This window comes from Arvicanthis niloticus, chromosome 8 (genome assembly GCF_011762505.2).
Source record: "Arvicanthis niloticus isolate mArvNil1 chromosome 8, mArvNil1.pat.X, whole genome shotgun sequence".
Classification (NCBI taxonomy): Eukaryota; Metazoa; Chordata; class Mammalia; order Rodentia; family Muridae; genus Arvicanthis; species Arvicanthis niloticus.
In genome coordinates, this window is record NC_047665.1 from 47,024,194 (window position 1) to 47,046,587 (window position 22,394).

General features: G+C 40.2%; 1 protein-coding gene across 4 annotated transcripts in view; it reads left to right on the forward strand.

Moving 5' to 3' along the window:
* The first annotated feature begins 5,569 nt into the window (after positions 1–5,569).
* Positions 5,570–22,394, forward strand: part of Tbce (tubulin folding cofactor E) — a 49,023-nt gene continuing 32,198 nt past the window's right edge. For 3 of the 4 annotated variants that reach the window (XR_013112240.1, XR_004607464.2, XM_034509988.2), the window contains exons 1-2: positions 5,570–5,649; positions 18,880–19,010. Coding sequence is in view for 1 of the 4 variants with exons in the window: in XM_034509988.2 (XP_034365879.1) it covers positions 18,911–19,010 (100 nt within the window). In the remaining 3 variants the exon portion in view is untranslated. Of the gene's footprint in view, positions 5,650–18,877; positions 19,011–22,394 lie in introns of those variants that run through there. The other variant, XM_076939352.1, reaches the window with a different exon arrangement.

The window sequence follows — 22,394 nt, forward strand, 5'->3', positions numbered from 1 at the left end:
ATACAGGAGCACACAGGTAAACAGGTAGAAGCCCTTAAAGACAAAACACAAAAATGCCTTAAAGAATTACAGGAAAACACAACCAAACAGGTGAAGGAATTGAACAAAACCATTCAAGATCTAAAAACAGAAATAGAAACAATAAAGAAATCACAAAGGGAGACTAATAGAAATAGAAAACCTAAGAAAGAGATCAGGAGTCATAGATGCAAGCATCACCAACAGAATACAAAACATAGAACAGAGAATCTCAGGTGTAGAAGATACCACAAAAAATATTGACACAACAGTCAAAGAAAATGAAAATGCAAAAAGCTCCTAACCCAAAACATCCAGGAAATGAAGGACATAATGAGAAGACCAAACCTAAGGATAATAGGTATAGAAGAGAATAAAGATTTCCAACTTAAAGGGCCAGTGAATATCTTCAACAAAATAATAGAAGAAAACTTCCCTAAAGAAAGAGATGTCCATAAACATAAAAGAAGCCTACAAAACTCCAAGTAGACTGGACCAGAAAAGAAATTCCTCCCTTCACATAATAATCAAAACACCAAATGTACAAAACAAAGAAAGCAGTAAGGGAAAAAGGTCAAGTAACATGTAAAGGCAGACCAATCAGAATTACATCAGACTTCTCAATGGAGACACTAAACACCAAATCTTGGACAGATGTCATGCAGATCCTAAGAGAACACAAATGCCAGCTCAGGCTACTATACTCAGAAAAACTCTCAATTAACATAGATGAAGAAATCAAGGTATTCCATGACAAAACCAAATTTAAACAATATCTTTCCACAAATCTAGCCCCGAAAAGGATAATAGATAGAAAACTCCAACACAAGGAAGGAAACTACACCCAAGAAAAAGCAAGAAATTAATCTTTCAACAAGTCCAAAAGAAGATAGCCACACAAAAATAATTCCAATACTAACAACAAAAATAACAGGAAGCAACAATCACTTTTCCATAATATCTCTTAATATCAATGGACTCAATTCCCTAATAAAAAGACATAGAATAACAGACTGGATAGGAAAAGAGGTCCCAGCATTTTGCTGCATACAGGAAATGCACCTCAGTGACAAAGACAGACACTACCTCAGAATAAAAGGCGGGAGAAAACATTTCCAAGCAAATGGTCCCAAGAAACAAGGTGGAGTAGCCATTCTAATATGGAATAAAATCAACTTTCAACCAAAAGTTATCAAAAAAGATAAGGAAGGATGCATCATACTCATCAAAGAAAAAAAATATACCAAGGGAACTCAATTTGGAACATCTATGCCCCGAATGCAAGAGCACCCACATTCATAAAAGAAGCTTTAAAAAGCTCAAAACACATATTGAACTTCACACCATAACAGTGGGAGACTAAAACACACTACTCTCACCAATGGACAGATCATGGAAAAAGAAACTATACAGAGACACAGTGAAACTAACAGACGTTATGAACCAAGTGGATTAAAAGGATATCTATAGAATATTCCATGCAAAAAAAAAAGGAAAAGAATATACCTTATTCTCAGCACTTCATGGTGCCTTGTTCAAAACTGACAAAAACAACAGAAAGCCCACATACACATGAAAGCTGAACAACTCAATGATAACTTGGTCAGAGAAGAAATAAAGAAATTAAAGACTGTTTAGAATTTAATGAACTCATTGATAAGTGGATATTAGGCAAAACGCTCAGAAAACTCACAACTCACAGACCATATGAAGCTCAAGAAGAAGTAAAGTCAAAGTGTGGATGCTTCAGTCTTACTTAGAGGGGGGAACAAAATAATCACGAAAGGTAGACGGTGGGAGGGACTTGGAAGGAATAGAGGAGGGAAAGGGGCAGGAAGAGGCAGAATCAGGTATGGGAAGAGACAGGGGGTGGGGGGGTATAGAGCGTCAGGAAATTGAGGTGTGTAGCAATGGGGGATGGGGAACTGGAGTAGCCATCAGAAAGTCCCAGATGCCAGGAAGCAAGAGGCTCTCAGGACCCAATGGGGATGTTAGCTGAAATACCCCAAAAAGGGGAGAGAGAACCTGTACAGACCATATCCAGATGTTAGGTATGGCCCAGGGGTAAGGAATGGGGCTACTCACCTATCTCCAAAATTTTAACCCAGAATTGCTTCTGTCTAAAGGAAATACAGGGACAAAGAGTGGAGCAGAGACTGAAGGAAAGGCCATCCAGAGACTGCCTCATCTGGGGATCCATCCCATATGCAGATACCAAATGCAGACACTATAACTGATGCCAAGAAGTGCTTGCTGACAGGGACCTGATATAGCTGTCTCCCAAGAGGCTCTGCCAGAGCCTAACCAATACAAATGCAGATGCTTGCAAACAACCATTGGACTGAGCACTGGGACCCCAATGGAAGAGCTAGGGGAAGGACTGAAGGAGCTGAAAACGTTTGCAACCCCAAAGGACAAACAACTATATCAACCAACCAGACTCACCAGAGCTCCCAGGGACTAAACCACCAACCAGAGTACACATGAAGGGCCCAATGGTTCCAGCTGCATATGTAGCAGAGGACGGCCTTATCTGGCATCAGTGGGAGGGGAGGCCCTTGGTCCTGTGAAGGCTCAATGTCCCAGTGTAGGGGAATGCCAGGGCAGTGAGGTGGGAGTGGGTGGGTGGGTGGGGGAGTATCCTCACAGAAGCAGGGGGAGGGGAAATGGGATAGGGGCTTTGCAGAGGGGAAACTGGAAAAGGGATAACAATTGAGATGTAAATAAATAAAATAACCAATAAAAAACAAATACAACAAAAATACATGTGTGTAGTTTTCATACGAGACAAAAGTCTTTGGAAAAACTTTGAATGGAAGTCAAGGCTAGCACAGGACTTCCTCAAGAGAATACAGAATGTTCCTTTTCTTCCTATTAATACCTTAGGAAAATAGAGATAACTGTTAACAAAGGAAAGCAAAGACCCTCACAGATATTGATAGGATGCTTTTAAAACTCTCATCACATTAAAAAAAAATTCCACCCCAAGATAAAACTGAATGATGAATAAAATTTCTTTTCCTTTCTCCTCCCTTTCCTTCCTTTCCCTTTCTTGCCTTTTCCCCTCCTCTCCCTCCTGCTCCTCTCCTCTCCTTTTTGGAGACGGGATCTCACCATGTGGCCTGTATGGCCTGGAACTTGCTATGTGCACCAGGGTGTCCTCTAATTCACTGAGCTCTGCCTACTTCTGCCTCCCTTCCTGAGTGCTGGGGCTAAAGGGTCTATGCCACCAGGCAAGAATTGGGAATCTCTAACTTTCCTTCAAGACAAATCCCATACAATTTCAATTACAAAAAGTCTGGGATATTATATTTTTTTAAAGGCATACAGCGCCCTGTTCACTTATTGGGACATGGCTTTTGGAAGCACTCCAGGCTTCTGTGTCCTTCTTTTAAAAGAGCAATGATCTTGAACATGAGATATGGAAAACCTCCAATCACTCATCTTTTCTATTCTTGCAAAAATGAGGCAAGAAGGACTTCACAGGGGAAGACGCCTTTCACAGATACTGGCGAAACTATGGGAAATTTCTTCAACACGGTAAATAAGACCAGCCACCCTCTTGAAATATCAATAAATAAAAACAGAACAGAACCAAATATAAAGCAGTCCCTTCCAGGATCAGACTTCCTGGGAGATAAAACTCACTATACATGGATACCTTAAAATGGGTGTATGAGCTCTTGCAGCTGCCTTTGCTACGTCCTAATACAGGAAACGTGAAACGAGAAAAGGAGGACATTTATACAAGATTTTGAGTGCTGGTCAAGTCCTTACATGGATAATAGACCTCTAATTTCAGTTTATTTCATCAATAATAGATCTTTATATTGTCTTTTGTGGTGTCAAACAGCCATGTTTGTTCACCTCCACCTGAGAAGAACAATAATATATTTACATGTGCACAATTTTAAGACTTTTGCAAACAGTAACTGAGATCAAATTTTGGCTGGGTGTGGTGGCTCACAACTGTAACCCTATTATCACTTGAGAGGTGGAGGCAGAGAAATTGTCAAAGAGTTTGATGCCAATTTGATTTAATATCTGAAACCTGAAGTGACTGACCTATTCTGTTGTAATCTGCTACACTTTGTTCCCATCAACTTATTTTGAATGTGTTCTTGAGTGAAACTATAAAAATTCAAATAATCTCTTAGTAACAGTCATTCAGGGTAAACTCAGTAAATGTTTCTCGGTCAAGGTCATTTGAATTTGGTTCAGAATAACCTATGTCTTTTCTAGCATATGTTTTGTATCAACAATTCCTTGAAAAGCAGGAAGTTAAAATAAATGGGGTCCAAGCCTGTGATTTTAGCACTTGGTAGATGGAGGCAAGATATTCAGGAGTTCAAAACCAATCTTGACTTCGGCAAGTTTTGAGGCCAAGATACATGAGACTTTGTCTGAAAACAATCTGCAGCACCACCTTTGTGAAATGTTGTCCTTGAGCCGGGCGGTGGTGGCGCACGCCTTTAATCCTAGCACTTGGGAGGCAGAGGCAGGCGGATTTCTGAGTTCGAGGCCAGCCTGGTCTACAGAGTGAGCTCCAGGACAGCCAGGGCTACACAGAGAAACCCTGTCTCGGAAAAAAAAAAAAAAAAAAAAAAAAAATGTTGTCCTTGAAACAGCTCTCATCTTAAGTTCTATATTTCTATTGGAGAATTGCCAACGGCCGTAGTAGCTTAGATCTTCCAGGCAAGAGTGAGATGTTCTACTCCTACTCATATGTAACAGGAAAGGTTCTGGAAGATTATTTTATCTTTCATTAATAATTGACAGCAGATTCACTACAGAGTTCTCTCTCACTGCTGAGCAGTAAAACAGATTTGTTATGAATTATGTCTCCCAGGAATGTTGTGCAGTTCCTCTTATGTCGAATTACAGCACTCTTTTATTATTGTTTTCGTGGTGATGTGTGGTCAAACTGACTTGGATCCAGCAAAGCCAGAGAACTCTTCCACTTAAGTTTCTGCCCAGCTTCAGGTATACAGAGCCTGTGAGAGGTCTTATTGCTATATGCTTATGTACATAGCATCTTAAATTTGTTTTCAATTAAATAGTTACTGGCTTTTAACATCTAAAAACAAATCAAAACACCACCAAAAAATCCGATTCATTGCAACTTTTTATGTACAGTGGTGACTGTAATTTAAAACATTGCGTTTACTCTGATTTTCCCTTATGCCTTAGGTGTTTAACTTTTTCTTTCCAGTTCAGGAGGGATCAAGACTACACTTTTCCCCGTAGCTATGAACTCCCTATCCATAAGCATAAAACATTTTTGTTTTTTATATAGGGTCAGCTCCTCCCACCGATCTCAATCTTGCCTCAACCTTCCCAGTGCTGATTGCAGTAGGCATGAGCCATAACGCCCAGCTATGAACTTGTAGTTCTCGTCTTGGCTATCCTGGATCAACTACAGTACGTAAATTCGGCTGATGCCGTGTCCTTCGGAGTCGCAGTTTCAGCATCCACCGTAACAACACGTCGCAACAATAGGGTTGGCTTTTGGGTGGGCTAAACTGGTTTTCATCACTTCCTCTGTGGAGGTGGGACTTCCGGTCTAGAGATCCTTCCGCTCAGGGCCGAAAGCTTCTTCGCAGAGGGTGCTGACAGACTAGCTAAGGGAAGGTGAGCTTCCTAAGATCGTGGAGCTGAGGTGGCGAGCTGCCCAATGGGGCTGGTTGCCTCAGTGTTCCTTCTGCTCTGAGACTTCTCTCGGGTCGGCCGAGCGGAGCTGTGGGCTGACCCGGCGGAAGACTAGTACGCCTGCGCCAAGAGCCTCTCTGTCTCTCTCTGTCTCTCTCTGTCTCTCTCTGTCTCTCTCTGTCTCTCTCTGTCTCTCTCTGTCTCTCTCTGTCTCTCTCTGTCTCTGTCTCTGTCTCTCTCTCTCTCTCTCTCTCTGTCTCTCTGTCTCTCTCTCTGTCTCTCTCTGTGTCTGTCTCTCTCTCCTCTCCCCTCCCCTCCCCTCCCCTCCCCTCCCCTCCCCTCTCCTCTCCTCTCCAGTCCTCTCCCCTCCCCTCCCCTCCTCTCCTCTCTCTGTCAGCTCTGGGCGTGGGTCTCAAGCGATGCTACCAGGCTGTCAATGTAGAGGAAAGCACTCTCTTTTTACGTTTCTGGGGACAGCAGTAGTGGAGGGTGGGAGGGCAGAGGGGAGTATTAAGAATTTTTTTCCTTTTTTTATTGGATATGTTATTTACATTTCAAACGTTATCTCCTTTCTCGGTGTCTGGAAACCCCCTATCCCATCCTCCCTCTCCTTGCTACTATAAGGGTGCTCACCCACCCACCTACTCCATCCTTCCTAGACTGGCATTCCCCTACACTGGGGCATCGTGACTTCCCAGGTCCAAGGGCCTTTCCTCCCATTGATGTCCTACAAGGCCATCCTCTGCCACATATGCCGCTGAAGCCATGGATCACTCCATGTGTACTCTTTGGTTGATGGTTTAATTCCTGGGAGCTCTGGGGGGTCTGGTTGGTTGATGTTGTTGTTCTTCCTGGGGGTTGCAAACCCTTTCAGCTCTTTCAGTCAGCTTTTCTCTAACTCCTCCATTGGACCCTGTGCTCAGTCCAATGGTTGGCTGTGAACATATGCCTCTGTATTTGTCAGGCTCTGGCACAGCCGCTCAGGAGACAGCTATATCAGGCTCCTGTCAGCAAGCACTTCTTGTCATCAGCAGTACTTTATGGGTTTGGTTTCCGTATATGGGGTGGATCCCCAGGTGAGGCAGTCTGTGGATGGCCTTTCCTTCAGTCTCTGCACCACACTTTGTCTCCATATTTCCTCCCCCGAGGATTTTGTTCCCCCTTCTAAGAAGGACTGAAGCATCCACACTTTGATCTCCCTTCTTCTTGAGCTTCATGAGGTCTGTGAATTGTATCTTGGGTATTCTGAGCTTTTGAGCTAATATCCACTTATCAGTGAGTGCATACCTTGTGTGTTCTTTTGTGACTAGGTTACCTCGATCAGGATGATATTTTTCTAGTTCTATCCATTTGCCTGAGAATTTCATGGTCATTGTTTTTAATAGCTAAGTAGTACTCCATTGTGTAAATGTACCATATTTTTCTGTATCCATCCCTCTATTAAGGGACATCTGGGTTCTTTATAGCTTTTGGCTATTATAAAAAAGGCTGCTATGAACATAGTGGAGCATGTGTCCTTGTTATATGTTGGGCATCTTTTGGGTGTATGCCTAGGAGTGATATAGCTGGGTCCTCAGGTAGTACTATGTTCAGTTTTCTGAGGAACTGCCAGACTGATTTCCACAGTGATTGTACCAGCTTTCAGTCCCACCAACAATGGAGGAGTGTTCCTCTTTTTCCACATCCTCTCCAGCATCTGCTATCACCCGAGTTTTTGATCTTAGCCATTCTGACTGGTGTGAGGTGGAATCTCAGGGTTGTTTTGATTTGCATTTCCCTGACAACTAAGGATGTTCAACATTTCTTCAGGTGCTTTTTGACCATTCGAGTTTCCTCAGTTGAGAATTTTGTTGAACTTTGTACCCAATTTTTAAATAGGGTTATTTGGTTGTCTGGAGTCTAACTTCTTGAGTTCTGTGTATATATTGGATATTAGCCCTCTATCGGATGTAGGATTGGTAAAGATCTTTTCCCAATCTGTTGGTTGCCATTTTGTCCTATTGACAGCATCCTTTGCCTTACAGAAGCTTTGCAATTTTGAGGTCCCTTTTGTCGATTGTTGATCTTAAAACATAAGACATTAGTGTTCTGTACAGAAACGTTTCCCCTGTGCCCATGTGTTTGAGAGGCTCTTCCCCACTTTTCTTCTATAAGTTTCAGAGTATATGGTTTTATGTGGAGGTTCTTGATCTACTTGGACTTGAGCTTTGTATAAGGAGATAAGAATGGATCAATTTTCATTCTTCTACATGCTGACCTCTCCAGTTCAACCAGTACCATTTGTTGAGAATACTGTCTTTTTTCCACTGAATGGTTTTAGCTCCTTTGTCAAAGATCAATTGACCATAGGTGTGTGGGTTCATTTCTGGGTCTTCAGAAATGATCTTCCTGCCTGTCTCTGTACCAATACTATGCAGTTTTTATCGCTATTGCTCTGTAGTACAGCTTAAGCTCAGGGATGATGATTCCCCCAGTTCTTTTATTTTTGAGAATAGTTCTCACTATCCTGGGTTTTTGTTATTCCAAATGAATTTGAGAATTTCTCTTTCTAACTCTGTGAAGAATTGAGTTGGGATTTTGATGGGTATTGCATGGAATCTCTAGATTGCTTTTGGCAAGATGGCCATTTTTACTAAATTAATCCTGCCAATCCAGGAGCATGGGAGATCTTTCCATCTTCTGAGGTCTTCTTTGATTTCTTTTTTCAGAGACTTGAAGTTCTTGTCATACAGATCTTTCACTTGTTTTGTTAGAGTCACACCAAGGTATTTTATATTATTGGTGACTGTTGTAAAGGGTGTCATTGTCCTTATTTCTTTCTCAGCCTGTTTGCCTGTTTATCCTTTGAGTAGAGGAAGGCTAATGATATGTTTGAGTTGATTTTGTATCCAGCCACTTTGCTGAAGTTGTTTATCAGGTTTAGGAGTTCTCTGGTGGAAATTTGGGGTCACTTAAGTATACTATCATATCATCTGCAAATAGTGATATTTTGACTTCTTCCTTTCCAATTTGTATCCGTTTGACCTCCTTTTGTTGTTTGATTGTTCTCACTAGAACTTTTATTACTGTATTGAGTATGTAGGGAGAGAGTGGGCAGCCTTGTCTAGTCCCTGGTTTTAGTGGGATTGCTTCAAGTTTTTCTCTGTGTAGTTTGATGTTGGCTACTGGTTTGCTGTATATTCCTTTTACTATGTTTAGGTACGGGCCTTGAATTCCTGATCTTTCCAAGACTTTTACAATGAAAGGATGTTGAATTTTGTCAAATGCTTTCTCAGCCACAAATGAGATGATCATGTGGGTTTTTTTTTTTCCTTTGAGTTTGTTTATATAGTGAGTTACATTGATAGATTTCCAAATATTGAACCGTCCCTGCATTGCTGGGATGAAGCCTACTTGGTCATGATGGATGATCATTTTTAATGTGTTCTTGGATTCAGTTTGTGAGAATTTTATTGAGTATTTTTGCATCAATATTCGTAAATGAATTGGTCTGCAGTTCTCTTTCTTTGTTGGGTCTTTGTGTGGTTTAGGTATGAGCATAATTGTGATTTTATAGAATAAATTGTGTAGTGTTCCTTCTGTTTCTATTTTGTTGAATAGTTTGAAGAGAATTGGTATTAGGTCTTCCTTGAAGGTCTGATAGAATTCTGCACTACAGTCTGGTCCTGGGCTTTCTTTGGTTGGGAGACTTTAATGACTGCTTCTATTTCTTTAGGGGTTATGGGACTGTTTAGATGGTTTATCTGATCCTGATTGAACTTTGGTGCCTGGTATTTGTCTAGAAAATTGTCCATTTCATCCAAATTTTCCAGTTTTGTTGAGTATAGGCTTTTGTAGTAGGAACTGATAATTTTTTTTTAAATTTCCTCAGTTTCTGTTATTACGTCTTCCTTTTCGTTTCTGACTTTGTTAATTTGGATGCTGTCCCTGTGCTCTCTGGTTAGTCTGGCTAAGGGTTTATTTATCTTGTTGATTTTCTCAAAGAACCAGCTCCTGGTTCTGTTGATTTTCTGTATAGTTCTCTTTGTTGTTTCTACTTGGTTAATTTCAGCCCACAGTTCGATAATTTCCTGTCATCTACTCCTTTAGGGTGTGTTTGCTTCTTTTTGTTCTAGAGCTTTCAGGTGTGCTGTTAATCTGCTAGTGTATGCTCTCTCCAGTTTCTTTTTGGAGGCTCTCAAAGCTATGAGTTTTCTTCTTAGCACTACTTTCATTGTGTCCCACAAGTTTGGGTATATTGCACCTTCATTTTCATTGAATTCTAAAAAGTCTTTAATTTCTTTCTTTATTTCTTCCATGACCAAGGTGTCATTGAGTAGAGAGTTGTTCAGCTTCCATGTGTATGTGGGCTTTCTGTTGTTTTTGTTCCTATTGAAGACCAGCCTTAGTCCGTGGTGATCTGACAGGATGCATGGGATTATTTCAATCTTCTTGTATCTGTTGAGGCCTATTTTTGTGACTGATTATATGGTCAATTTTTTGGAGAAGGTACTATGACATGCTGGGATTAAGGTGTGTGTGTGTGTGTGTGTGTGTGTGTGTGTGTGTGGTTGCTTAGGATGAAATGTTCTATAGATACCAGTTAAATCCATATGGTTCATAACTTATGTTAGTTTCACTGTGTCTCTGTCTAGTTTCTGTTTCCATGATCTGTCTGATGAGAGCAGGGTGTTGAAATCTTCCACTACTGTGGTGTGAGATGCAATGTGTGCTTTGCACTTTAGTTAAGTTTCTTTTATGAATGTGGGTGCCCTTGCATTTGGAGCATAGATGTTCCGAATTGAGAGTTCATCTAGGTAGATTTTTTCTTTGATGAGTATAAAGCATTCTTGCTTATATTTTTTGACAATTTTTGATTGAAAGTTGATTTTATTCCATATTAGAATGGCTATTCTGCCTTGTTTCTTGGGACCATTTGCTTGGAAAATTGTTTTTCAGCCTTTTACTCTGAGGTAGTGTCTGTCTTTGTCACTGAGGTGCATTTCCTGTATGCAGCAAAATCCTGCTTACCTATCCAGTCTGTTATTCTATGTCTTTTTATTGGGGAATTGAGTCCATTTATATTAAGAGATATTATGGAAAAGTCATGGTTGCTTTCAGTTATTTTTGTCATTAGAGGTGGAATAATGTTTGTGTGGCTATCTTCTTTTGGGTTTGTTGAAAGATTAATTTCTTGCTTTTTTCTTGGGTGTAGTTTCCCTCCTTGTGTTGGAGTTTTCTATCTATTATCCTTTGTAGGGCTTGATTTGTGGAAAGATATTGTTTAATTTGGTTTTGTCATGGAATACCTTGGTTTCTCCATCTATGTTGAGAGTTTTTCTGAGCATAGTAGCCTGAGCTGGCATTTGTGTTCTCTTAGGGTCTGCATAACATCTGTCCAAGATCTGGTGTTTAGTGTCTCCATTGAGAAGTCTGATGTAATTCTGATAGGTCTGCCTTTACATGTTACTTGACCTTTTTCCCTTACTGCTTTTAATATTCTTTCTTTGTTTTGTACATTTGGTGTTTTGATTATTATGTGAAGGGAGGAATTTCTTTTCTGGTCCAGTCTATTTGGAGTTTTGTAGGCTTCTTTTATGTTTATGGACATCTCCTTCTTTAGGGAAGTTTTTTTCTATAATTTTGTTTAAGATATCCACTGGCCCTTTAAGTTGGGAATCTTTATTCTCTTCTATGCCTATTATCCTTAGGTTTGGTCTTCTCATTATGTCCTGGATTTCCTGGATGTTTTGGGTTAGGAGCTTTTTGCATTTTCATTTTCTTTGACTGTTGTGTCAATATTTTCTATGGTGTCTTCTACACCTGAGATTCTCTGTTCTATGTTTTGTATTCTGTTGGTGATGCTTGCATCTATGACTCCTGATCTCTTTCTTAGGTTTTCTATTTCTATTAGTCTCCCTTTGTGATTTCTTTATTGTTTCTATTTCTGTTTTTAGATCTTGGATGGTTTTGTTCAATTCCTTCACCTGTTTGGTTGTGTTTTCCTGTAATTCTTTAAGGCATTTTTGTGTTTTGTCTTTAAGGGCTTCTACCTGTTTACCTGTGTGCTCCTGTATTTCTTTAAGGGAGTTATTTATGTCCTTCTTCAAGTCCTCTATCATCATCCTGAGAAGTGATTTTTAAATCACTTGCTTTTCCGGTGTGTTGGGGTATCCAGGACTTGCTATAGTTTGAGAACTGGGTTCTAATGGTGCCAAGTACCCTTGGTTTTTGTTGCTTAGGTTCTTGTGTTTTCCTCTTACCATCTGGTTATCTCTGGTGTTAGTTGGCCTTGCTGTCTCTGACTGGAGCCTGTCCCTCCTGTGAGCCTGTGATCTTAGGTGCACACTTGGGAGACCAGTTCTCTTCAGGTGGGATTTGGGTACAGAGAGCTGTGCCACTGGGTTAATTGTGGGGTGCAGATAGAGACCGGAAGGATCCTGTCCCCAGTTGCTCAGAGGTTCCTGAGCCCTTTGATCTCCTGGGGGGTTCCTCTTTGGTCAGTTATTGGAGCACAAGTGTTTGTCTCACTTGTGAACTTAGAAGTAACAACACTCCTGGGAGACCAGCTTTCTCTGGGAAGGATTTCAGAATTAATTAATTAATCAATTTATTTATTTATTTTTGAAAGACTGTCTCATTCTGTAATCCAAGACTATTTTGGAAATATCTGAGGCTGGCCTTGAACTATCGTCAGCCCTTTTGCTTTGTTTTGCCAGCATGCTTGTGCATTAGCCAGCATGCTTGGCAATTAATAAGTTAACTAATATTTAAAACAAGGATTCACTGCCAGAAACAGCTCACATTTTAGCCCAGGATGACCTTGAACCCCTGGGCAATCTTCCAGCCTTAACCTCTAGATCTCTGAGATTACATTTGTGAATCATCACACCCTCAGAATAACATTTTTTACAAAGAGTTTACTACCATTTGGGGATTGTTCTGTGAGTTGGTGTTGAATCCAAAATTAGGGTGTGATTTAGCCATTCCCAAACAAACAGGCTTGTTGAGACAACAGAGTTTATAAGTGCTAATGACCAGACTGCTCTCCTGTCTGGTGTGAAAGTTAGCCAGGTCCACTATCCATTGATGTTGTCTGCTATCTTTTTATGTCCTTACTTTTCATTTTTCTTTTTTTAATATTAATTTTTATTTCATATGTATGGGTATTTTGTGTATGATGTATGTATGTGCACCACATGTATGCAGTGTACTAGGGCGCCAGAACAGGGCATTGTATCTCCTGAGACTGCAGTTACAATTAGTTGTGAGCTGCCATGTGAATGCAGGGTTTTGAACCTGGGTTTGCTGGATGCGCAGCTAGTTAGTTCTCTTAACCACCAAGCCATCTCTCCAGCCCTAGTTTTAATTTTTCTATGTGCTTGTGTTAGGGGTGCTGTTGTAAACACAGCTTACTATCTGGAACTTTTGTTTTGGTATTTGAGATGTCTTTATGTAGTCCTAGCTGTTTTGAAGCTCAGTGTGTAGACCAAGTTGGCTTGAAACTCACAGAGAACCTCCCACCTCTGCCTCTAGAATTCTGGGATTAAAGATGTGGGCCACCACACTCCAATGCAGACAATTTTATAAATCATAGTTTTTATTAGGGTCTATAAAAATATTCAGAATGTTAAGTTACTGATACACATCTGCCCTGATGTGGAGAACCTTCTTCCACAGTAGCCTTGAGATGATAGGAGTCAGTCATGCCAGGCCGTTTCCTCCTTGTTTATTACACGCTGCAGGATTTCTGAATCAGCATCCCTACCCTCATCCGTCTCATTTATAAATCAGATTCATTTTCAGTGCATCATTGAGAAGGAATATGGTGTTCTCTGTTGTTCCATGAAGAGGACTTTTTTATTTGTTCATAATTGGGTTACAGCGCAAAGGAATCAGATTGTTTAGAAGTTGTCTTTTTTTGATGTTGAAGCAAAACCTACTCCAGCTTTGGTCACCAGTGTTATCAGTCTCATCAGAATGGTTTTTGACTTGCTTTGGTAAAGGAGACCACAGAAAGCAACTTGGTGCTGGAACTAGTACACTTCCCATTACTCCTAAAGAGAATTATTAGTTTTCTCCTCCTCGTCCTCGTCCTCCTCCTCTGCCTTATCTTCCTGTTTCTGTTCTTCCTCCTCCTCTTCCTCTTCTTCCTCCTCCTCTTCCTCTTCTTCCTCCTCTTCTTCTTCTTTTGTCCTGTGGCCTCCCTTACACTAGGTTAGTGCTCTACCACTAACCTGTACCCCAAGCCCTGGTAAGGTCTTGTCTGTGCTGATCTTTAATGTTTGATTCTCCTGCCTCAGCCCCAGAGTAGCTGAGAACATAGGCCTGTAGGTCTGGCAGGACTTTGCCTTGTGACTTACTAGTTTATTATATTTATCACAATTGTCTACTGAGACATTTGTTCAGGCCAAACCTTTGGAGTCATTATGACTCAGCATTTTTATGTATTCATATCAGCTAATTCTTTGATGGTCAAAATATGTCCAGATCTTCAAGCCCTTTCTTAATAACATTCTGTTAAAAAAAAAAAGAAAGAAAGAGAGAGAGAGAAAGAAAGAAACAACCAGCAGTGTCTCTCATAAGATTATTGTTCCCTAACTACTAGTCACAGTTTTTTCTTCTTGTCAGTTAGCATCACAGAATCTACAGGGATCTTTTTAAGAAAGTAAGATAATCTTTTTTCTTTGTGGTTTCACTTTGCAGACAAATCTTTCAAGTGGCCCTCAGAGTCCTAAATGACCTGGCCCTACATCGTCCTTGATCTGTCTCTTGCTAACTTTTTAATTGCTCATTATCTACCCTCAAATACATTGTAACTTCTAAGATAATCAGATTTGAGGTTTCTTTGCCTGAATGGTCTTCTGTATGGCCATGTGGTTCAGTCTCTTACCTCTCCCCCTGCCTTTTGGAATACTGCCTTTCTTGGCCAACTTTCTTCCACTGTGCTTCTCGTCCTTGTGTTTATTCCTTTCTTTGGATCATGTGATGTACACAGTTATCTGGTTTATTGTGTTTCTCACCACAAGGATAGATGCTTCCGGAAGGCAGATATTTTTCTGTTCTGCCCTTAGTACCTAGAAAAGTATCTGGCTTTTAGTAGATAGTTTTCATTGTGGATTGAAGGTATTTAGGCTTTTCTACAGTAATACACATGTTTACAATGTCTGCCAGTGACCTACAACTTCTGCCTGATACTTTGTACTTTGTGTGAGTATATACATGTTTGTGCATATAGGGTGGGGCATATTTGTGGTGCAGATGCACATGTATGCAAGTGGAGGCATAAAGTTGTTGGTTATGTTCCTTGATTTCTCTTATATTTTATTTATTGAAGCAGTACAGTATTTCTTACGGAACCTGGAGCTCACAAATTCCTCTTAACGTAGCTAGCTGGCTCGTTATAAGGATCTGTTCTCTGCCTCCCAAGATACTGGGATTATGAGTGGCTGCCACACAAACCCAGCATTTGGCTTGGGTCTGGGAATCCAAAATCTTGTGTACAAGCTTGCATGGTAGGTACTTTGTCTACTGAATCATCTCTTCAGCCAAGGACTTAGTACTTGCCTTTTGGGAGGGGGGGGTTGGATTTTTTTAAAATTCATTTTCTTTTTTTCACTTTCTCCAGCCACTTGTTTAAAAGATACATTTTTTTTTTTTTTTTTTTTTTTTTTTTTGGTTTTTCAAGACAGGGTTTCTCTGTGTAGTCCTGGCTGTCCTGGAACTCACTCTGTAGACCAGGCTGGCCTCGAACTCAGAAATCCGCCTGCCTCTGCCTCCCAAGTGCTGGGATTAAAGGCGTGCGCCACCACCACCTGGCTTTCTTTTTCTTATAATGATTAACTTATAATTTTACTGTATATTCTTTATTCAAATCTATTTAGAATTTTTATCCTGAGCAATATTTCTTTTAACTTTTAAGTTTCTGATTTTTAGCTAGCTTCCTGGATCATCTCAGCAATTAGTTTTTTTTTTTTTATATATATAAAGATATGAATGTCTTAACAATAAAGTTATTAGTTAGAACTGTTTACTGGTGTTTTTCTTTGAAATCTGCCAAAGTCAACTTACTACACTTTTTAGTAGAATATATATTTAAATTTAGCACATCAAGGATCATATGACATTTCCCTGTCTTAGCATTTTGCTGGTAATATGTGTAGAAGGTACAATTAAAAACATGACAGACATATTGAATATGAAATGAGTATTATTTAGAAAGTAAATAAGGACTATAAGAAAATGAAAACATAGGCTGGGCAGTGGTGGCGCATGCCTTTAATCCCAGCACTTGGGAGGCAGAGGCAGGCGGATTTCTGAGTTCGAGGCCAGCCTGGTCTACAGAGTGAGTTCCAGGACAGCCAGGGTGATACAGAGAAACCCTTTCTGAAAGAAAGAAAGAAAAAGAAAGAAAGAAAGAAAGAAAGAAAGAAAGAAAGAAAGAGGAAGGAAGAAAGAAAATGAAAACATCATAGGTTGACTATTTATTTACACACGGTCTGTTGTAGCTCAAGCTAACCTCAAACTCATTATGTAGTTAAGGTAGGCCTTGAATACCTGATCCTTCTGACTCCACTTCTAAGCTGTGAGATTATAAGATGATACTACCACACTTGATTTATGTAGTGCTAAGGATCAAACCCCAGGGCTTCAATCTCTCTCTCTCTCTCTCTCTCTCTCTCTCTCTCTCTCTCTCTCTCCTCTCTCTCTGTCTCTCACTCACTCACTTACTCACTCACTCACTCAACAAAAAAAGCCTTCTAAAAACAAAGGGAAGGTGAGCAAGACATGTAAGTGGGTAGTTGAGAGAACAGGAAATCTGATTAGATGCTCATCTTCTGTTATAACTGGATAGAATACATGGTTTTCAGATCTTACTCAGCACTAGAACACTTCTTGCCTAGTATGCCTCAGGTCCTGGATTTGATCCCCACCATAATCAACAAAACAAACAAAATGCATACGCCGGTAAAAGTTTGTGTATGTTCTTTGTAGGCAAAGTTGTTAGAATACAAGGGCTCATATCTCATATTCTCCTGATAGGACTATTCATTGGAACAACCATTATAAAAGTGCATTTGATATTAGCTGTCAAAAAATTAAATTCATATTCCCTTTGGTCAGCAATCCCAGGTTAATAACAAAAAGCTGTGAGTTTCTGGCAAGCTAACTTCCTTGCTCTCTGGTTTGTGGAATTCTAGGAATGGAGTTCTACTGGCATCTTACTCAGGAACTAGAACTTTGCTTCAGGGCACAATCTTATTATGAGCAGTGTATATATCTGTGTATATATCTCTTGGCCAGTGTATATATCTGTTTCCTAAAACATAAGTAGCCCAGGCTGGTTCCTACTAGCTCAGTCTCCTCAAATTGTCTAAGCTGCTCTTCCCCCAAATGTTGGGCTCTGTGATGATTTCCTTTGCTTTTCATTGCTGAAAATTCCACTGTAGTACAGGGTTTCTTATCTTAGAAGTTGCAGTACCTTAGGGTACTACTGATCTACCCAAGGCAAAAGCCAACAAACTAACCAGGATTAAGAAGGAACCAAACTGAAGCCATGTTGACTAAAACTTCCATTTTGGATAGGGGTCAAATAAAATTTAAGTTCCCAAGACCTCCTTGGGTAACTGATACCCTGCTTGGCAGAAAGAGACTTGTACATAGGTAACTGACATCCTGGTTGGCAATTTGAGACATTAATGCTAGGCAGGTTGCCCCGCCACAGTTGAATAACCTAACCAACAGGATAAGTGTACTACGAAGACATGTTCCTAAGGAAGGCCCATATCCCTAAATCTTGGTTGATGAGAAAATGTCACTGTAATCTTGGCACAGATATTTGTGGATTTCGGGTTTAAAAACTCTGTGACATTCTGGGTTGGGGGGGGGGGTGTCACAGTTCAGCTCTGGAGTCTGTTCTGTGGTCCTGATTAATCATAGCAGCCTGGGTACAATATGTTTTTGTCATCTGTTTAAATCCTTACTAAGCTGAACATTTTAAGGATGCAGTCAGTCCCTGACTGATCAGTTCTTGGGGCCCAGTTCAATTAAAGATCTTGCTTTGCTGGACTTTAGTGACTGCTTGGGTTGTTTGGGTTTTGGGGCCCTAACACAAGGATCCTCATTTTTTTTTTTTTTTTTTTTTTGGTTTGACCATTTTTATCAATTATTCTCCCAAATGTTGATTCTAGTGTTTAACTTAATAAAATCCTCATCCTTCTGGTCACTGCCACTCTTTTCATTCTGTGGCTTACCTACACTGCTGCTGGTATATCTAAAACATGGCTTCTGGAAGTCTGTCTCCGTGCTTACTTCCAAAAGACCAAAGTTCGAAAGAAGTCATAACCAGGCTGATCATGTGGCCCATGTTTGCAATTCCAGCATTCTGGAAGCTGGGGCAGGAGGATCAGGCATTCAAGGCTAGCTTATATGGGAGGTCTTGCATTCAGAATAAGCTGGGCATAGTGGCAGATGTCCGTAACCCTAGCACTTAAGTGGATTTCAGTAGCCATCCCTAACTACATAGTGAGATTGAGGCCAGCCTGGGCTGGGTTACATGTCTTAAAGCAAAAAAGGGATATTAGCCATAATATATCATACCTAAAATTTTGAGTTATTTTTTGTTACTCTTTTCCTGAGCTAGGGCCTCCTTCATGTATCTCAGGCTGGCTTCTGACTGCTAGGATTAAAGGCATGAGCCACTCTGCTTTGTTGCTGCTAGGCAAGCACATACCAACTCTGCTAGCTCTCCAGGCTCATTGTTCTTTAGTATGTGTGCACACACATGTATGTGTGTACTAATGGAGGTCAGAGGTCTGCTCTGTCTTACTCTATCACTTTCCATCTTGCTTTTTGAGACAGGGATGATAACTAAACATGGAACTCACCAGCTATCAAAACTGGTGAGCCAGTAAGCCTCAAGAATCCTCCTTTCTCCTCTTCCCAACTCTGAAATTGTAGTTGTATACTGTCTGTCACATTTCGCTTCTTCTGGGGATCTCAACACAGGTCCTTGTGTGTGTATAACAGGCACCTTACAGAGTAAGCCATTTCTTCATCCCCTAACTGGGGTGGGAAACTTTGGCTGGGTGTGGTGGCTAATATCTATTTTCCCAGCACTTGAGCAGTGGAGGCAGGGGGATTTGCTCTATGTAGTTTAAGAGCTTGAGGCCAGCCTAGACTACAATTTTTGCTAATTAAGTTCTTGTCAGTTTTTCCTGTTTTTGTCCCTAGATCTCCTATTTTGAATTCCTGCTATCTTATAATGAGTGACATTTTGCCATTAGATGTCATTGGTAGAAGAGTTGAAGTTAACGGGGAATATGCAACTGTGCGCTTTTGTGGAGCTGTTCCTCCTGTGGCGGGTAAGCTATATAAATCTTTCGGTCACTTCTATGTAAACATCTTAGTGGAGTTTTATCATGCCAGTTTAGAACTGGGTGTGATAGCACAGGCCTTCAGTCCCAGCACTCTGAAACAGAGGCAGGTTAATTTCTGAGTTCTAAGCCAGCCTTTCCTCCATGGCAAGTTCCAAACCAGCTGGAGCAGCACAGTCTCCAATAAAAAATATATATATAATAAAAAATCAGTTTTGAGGACTGTGCCAACAAACTTGCAGACACGTAATTTTATTTGGTGTTATTGCATTATATATGTATATGATAATGTACAGTTATTTGGTGTTATTGCATTATATATGTATATGATAATGTACAGTTATTTGGTGTTATTGCATTATATATGTATATGATAATGTACAGTTTTCTTAATTTTATGCTACTTGATTTTGTACTATTCTTTTTTGTTGGTTTTGTTTTTGTTTTTGTTTTTTCGAGACAGGGTTTCTCTGTGTATCTCTGGCTGTTCTGGAACTCACTCTGTAGACCAGGCTGGCCTCGAAATCCACCTGCCTCTGCCTCCCAAGTGCTGGGGTTAAAGGCATGTGCCACCACTGCCTGGCTTTTATAGTATTTTTAATACTAAGTCAACTTTGAAATATCCTCATCTGAAACAGTCTTGAATTTTCATGATTCTCAACTCAAAAATCAAATAACTTTTTGATATTACTTTGCCATTAGTCCATACACACATACACTTAATACTGTGTTGATACAAATAAAACTTTTTGTGTCTATGATTCAAAAAATTCTTTACTCGAGAATAGAATTGTTTTTCATGTAACCCAGCAGTCTTCATTGTAATCTCTCTTGTATTATGCAGTACTCATGTTGTAGGAGCAGTGTAAAGTACTGAGTCAGTCTTGTGTGAAGCATCATGTTTTGCAACCAAAAGCATTTGAATGATTCTCCTCATGTGTCTATGTATGTATATGTGTGTGTGTATACTTATATAACTGTGAATAATGTAATTGCATTCTGACCAAATAGAACCTTGTGTATTGTTCATATTTTGTTGATTTACAAAGAAACAATACATGTGTATATGTACATTGTATAAACTATGGTGAATAGTAAATTAATGACTTTGTATGTCAAGGTGGCAGATTGTACATATCTAATATTGCAGGCTCTTAAACCTCAACTAAAATGTATTTTCTTTTTTTAAGTTCAGGCTTATCCTATACCTCTAACGAGAACAGGACAGGAAAAAGTACAATTAAGTTTATACTGGAAAGAACTAGGTTTAGGTGGCAACAGGCTAAGCAGAATTTAAAATGTTTAACTTGTAATACATAGTAGAGAAAGCTAGAAACAAACCTAATTCTAACTCTTCAAATCTCAAAAGATCTCAGAAATTGGTGAAATTTATTATTTCTAGCCAGATACAGTGACTATATAGTCCAGGTTCTCAGAAGGCTACAGCAAGAGAATTGCTAAGTTTTAAGGCCAGTATAGACTACCAAGGAAGTGCTAGTCCAGCCTGGGCTGGATCCTGTCTCAAAAATAAAATAAAACAAATTAAAGGAAGGAAAGAAAAAGGGGTTCTGGTAGTAGATTTAAAATAAGATTGTTTCTTCTTCATGTGAGAAACATGACAGGGAGGTATTAGTTACTAACCAGAATGGGCACACATAGGCATTGAATCTTCTAGCCCTTTGATATTATTGTTATTCTCAGCATTTATAACTAGTTAGTAGTTTCTTTGATTAAGCCACTGATCAGCTCCAAGGCAGCAAGACTGTGTCCAAGATAAAACTGGATCCCTTTGAGAAAATGGTGATGTGAGCATTCACCTTCAAAGGGGCCTTCAAAGACAAGCAGGGACCAGGAGAGTTTGCTCTTCCTTTCTGATGGCCTTCATCATTCTTCAGGCATCGGTGCGGTGTGGCTCAGATATCATAGACCTATTTATTACCTTTCTTCATTTAATTTTTATGTTTCTGTAACATCATCATCATCACCTCCATCATCACCATCATTGCTATCAAGAGAGAGTTTCACTGTGTAGCCTTGGCTACTTGGAACATGCTATATGGGCCAGGTTGGCCTCACACAGAGATCTGCCAGTTTCTGCTTCCTGTGATTACATGAGTGTGCCACTGTGCCTAGCCTGAAACATCATTGTACTGGGTTTTCCTTTGTTCTTAGTATGTACTAATCATATAACATAATTTATTGTGGTGTCTTAAAACATCTAAACAGTATACTTTGGTCACTTCAGCCCCACCTCACTATCCCTGTACAGATCTCTGGGACTGTGAGGCCAGCCTGGCCTATATAGCATGTTTCAGGGCAGCCAAGGATACATAGTAAAACCCTCTCTCGATGATGATGATGGGGAGGAGGAAGAGGAGGAAGAAAAGGAAGATGGTGATGATGTTGATGTTGTTACAGGAATATCATCCTTTCCTCTTATGTTTGTCTTTTTCCTTCTCTCTTCTAGTGCTGGGTATTCCCAATGGTAACCATTTAGTATACTGTGTAATTTATTTAGCCATTCTCTATTTCTGCCCTTCTCCTGTTTTAGTCTTACTGAGACAGGGTCTTACTGTATTGTTCAGGCTAGCCTTAAACTCATGAACTCAAGGAATCCTCCTCCTATATCAGTCTTACAAGTGCCTGGGAGTATAAGTGTCTGTCATTGTGCCCCGCTCCTCATTTTGAACATTTGATTGCTAGTGTTTTTTCCTTTATGGTAACAATGCAGTAAACTGCCTCATATGCCTAACTGAATCAACAAGTACTTGAGTACTGTCTATGTCTTTGGAACTGGTATGAGTAGACACAGGGTGGTTTAGTGATGAGCTTGGATCTAAAGCTCTCGGCGTATGGCTTCCGAGCAGCATCACCGCCATGCAGTTACTTGTTCCGTGCAGACTCCTGGTCTTCCCACATATCTACGGACTGACACTGAGTCTGGGCCCAGTAGTTTGTGTCTTAGGGAGCTTTCAGGGCTTGGCTGTGGCTCAGTGATAGAACACTTGCCCCAGCATGCAGAAGACTTTGAATTTATTTACCCTAAACTAGACAGATGTCATTGTGCCTGTGTGGAAGTCACCATGGAGAAGTCCTGAAACAGGTATAAGAGAAGTATTTTCCCCCTAATTTGACTGGGATTATTACTGTTTTAAAAAAATTTTTTTTTGGGGGGGGGATTGGTTTGGTTTATTTTTAATTTTTTTATACTTTGGTGTTTTGAGGCAGGATTTCTATGTGCAGTCCTGGAATTTGCTCTGTAGACCAGGCTGGCTTCCAACTCACAGAGATTTACCTGCCTCTGCTTCAGGAGTGCTGGAACTAAAGGTGTGCACCACCACCATCCAGTTAAAAAGATTTATTTCTTCTACT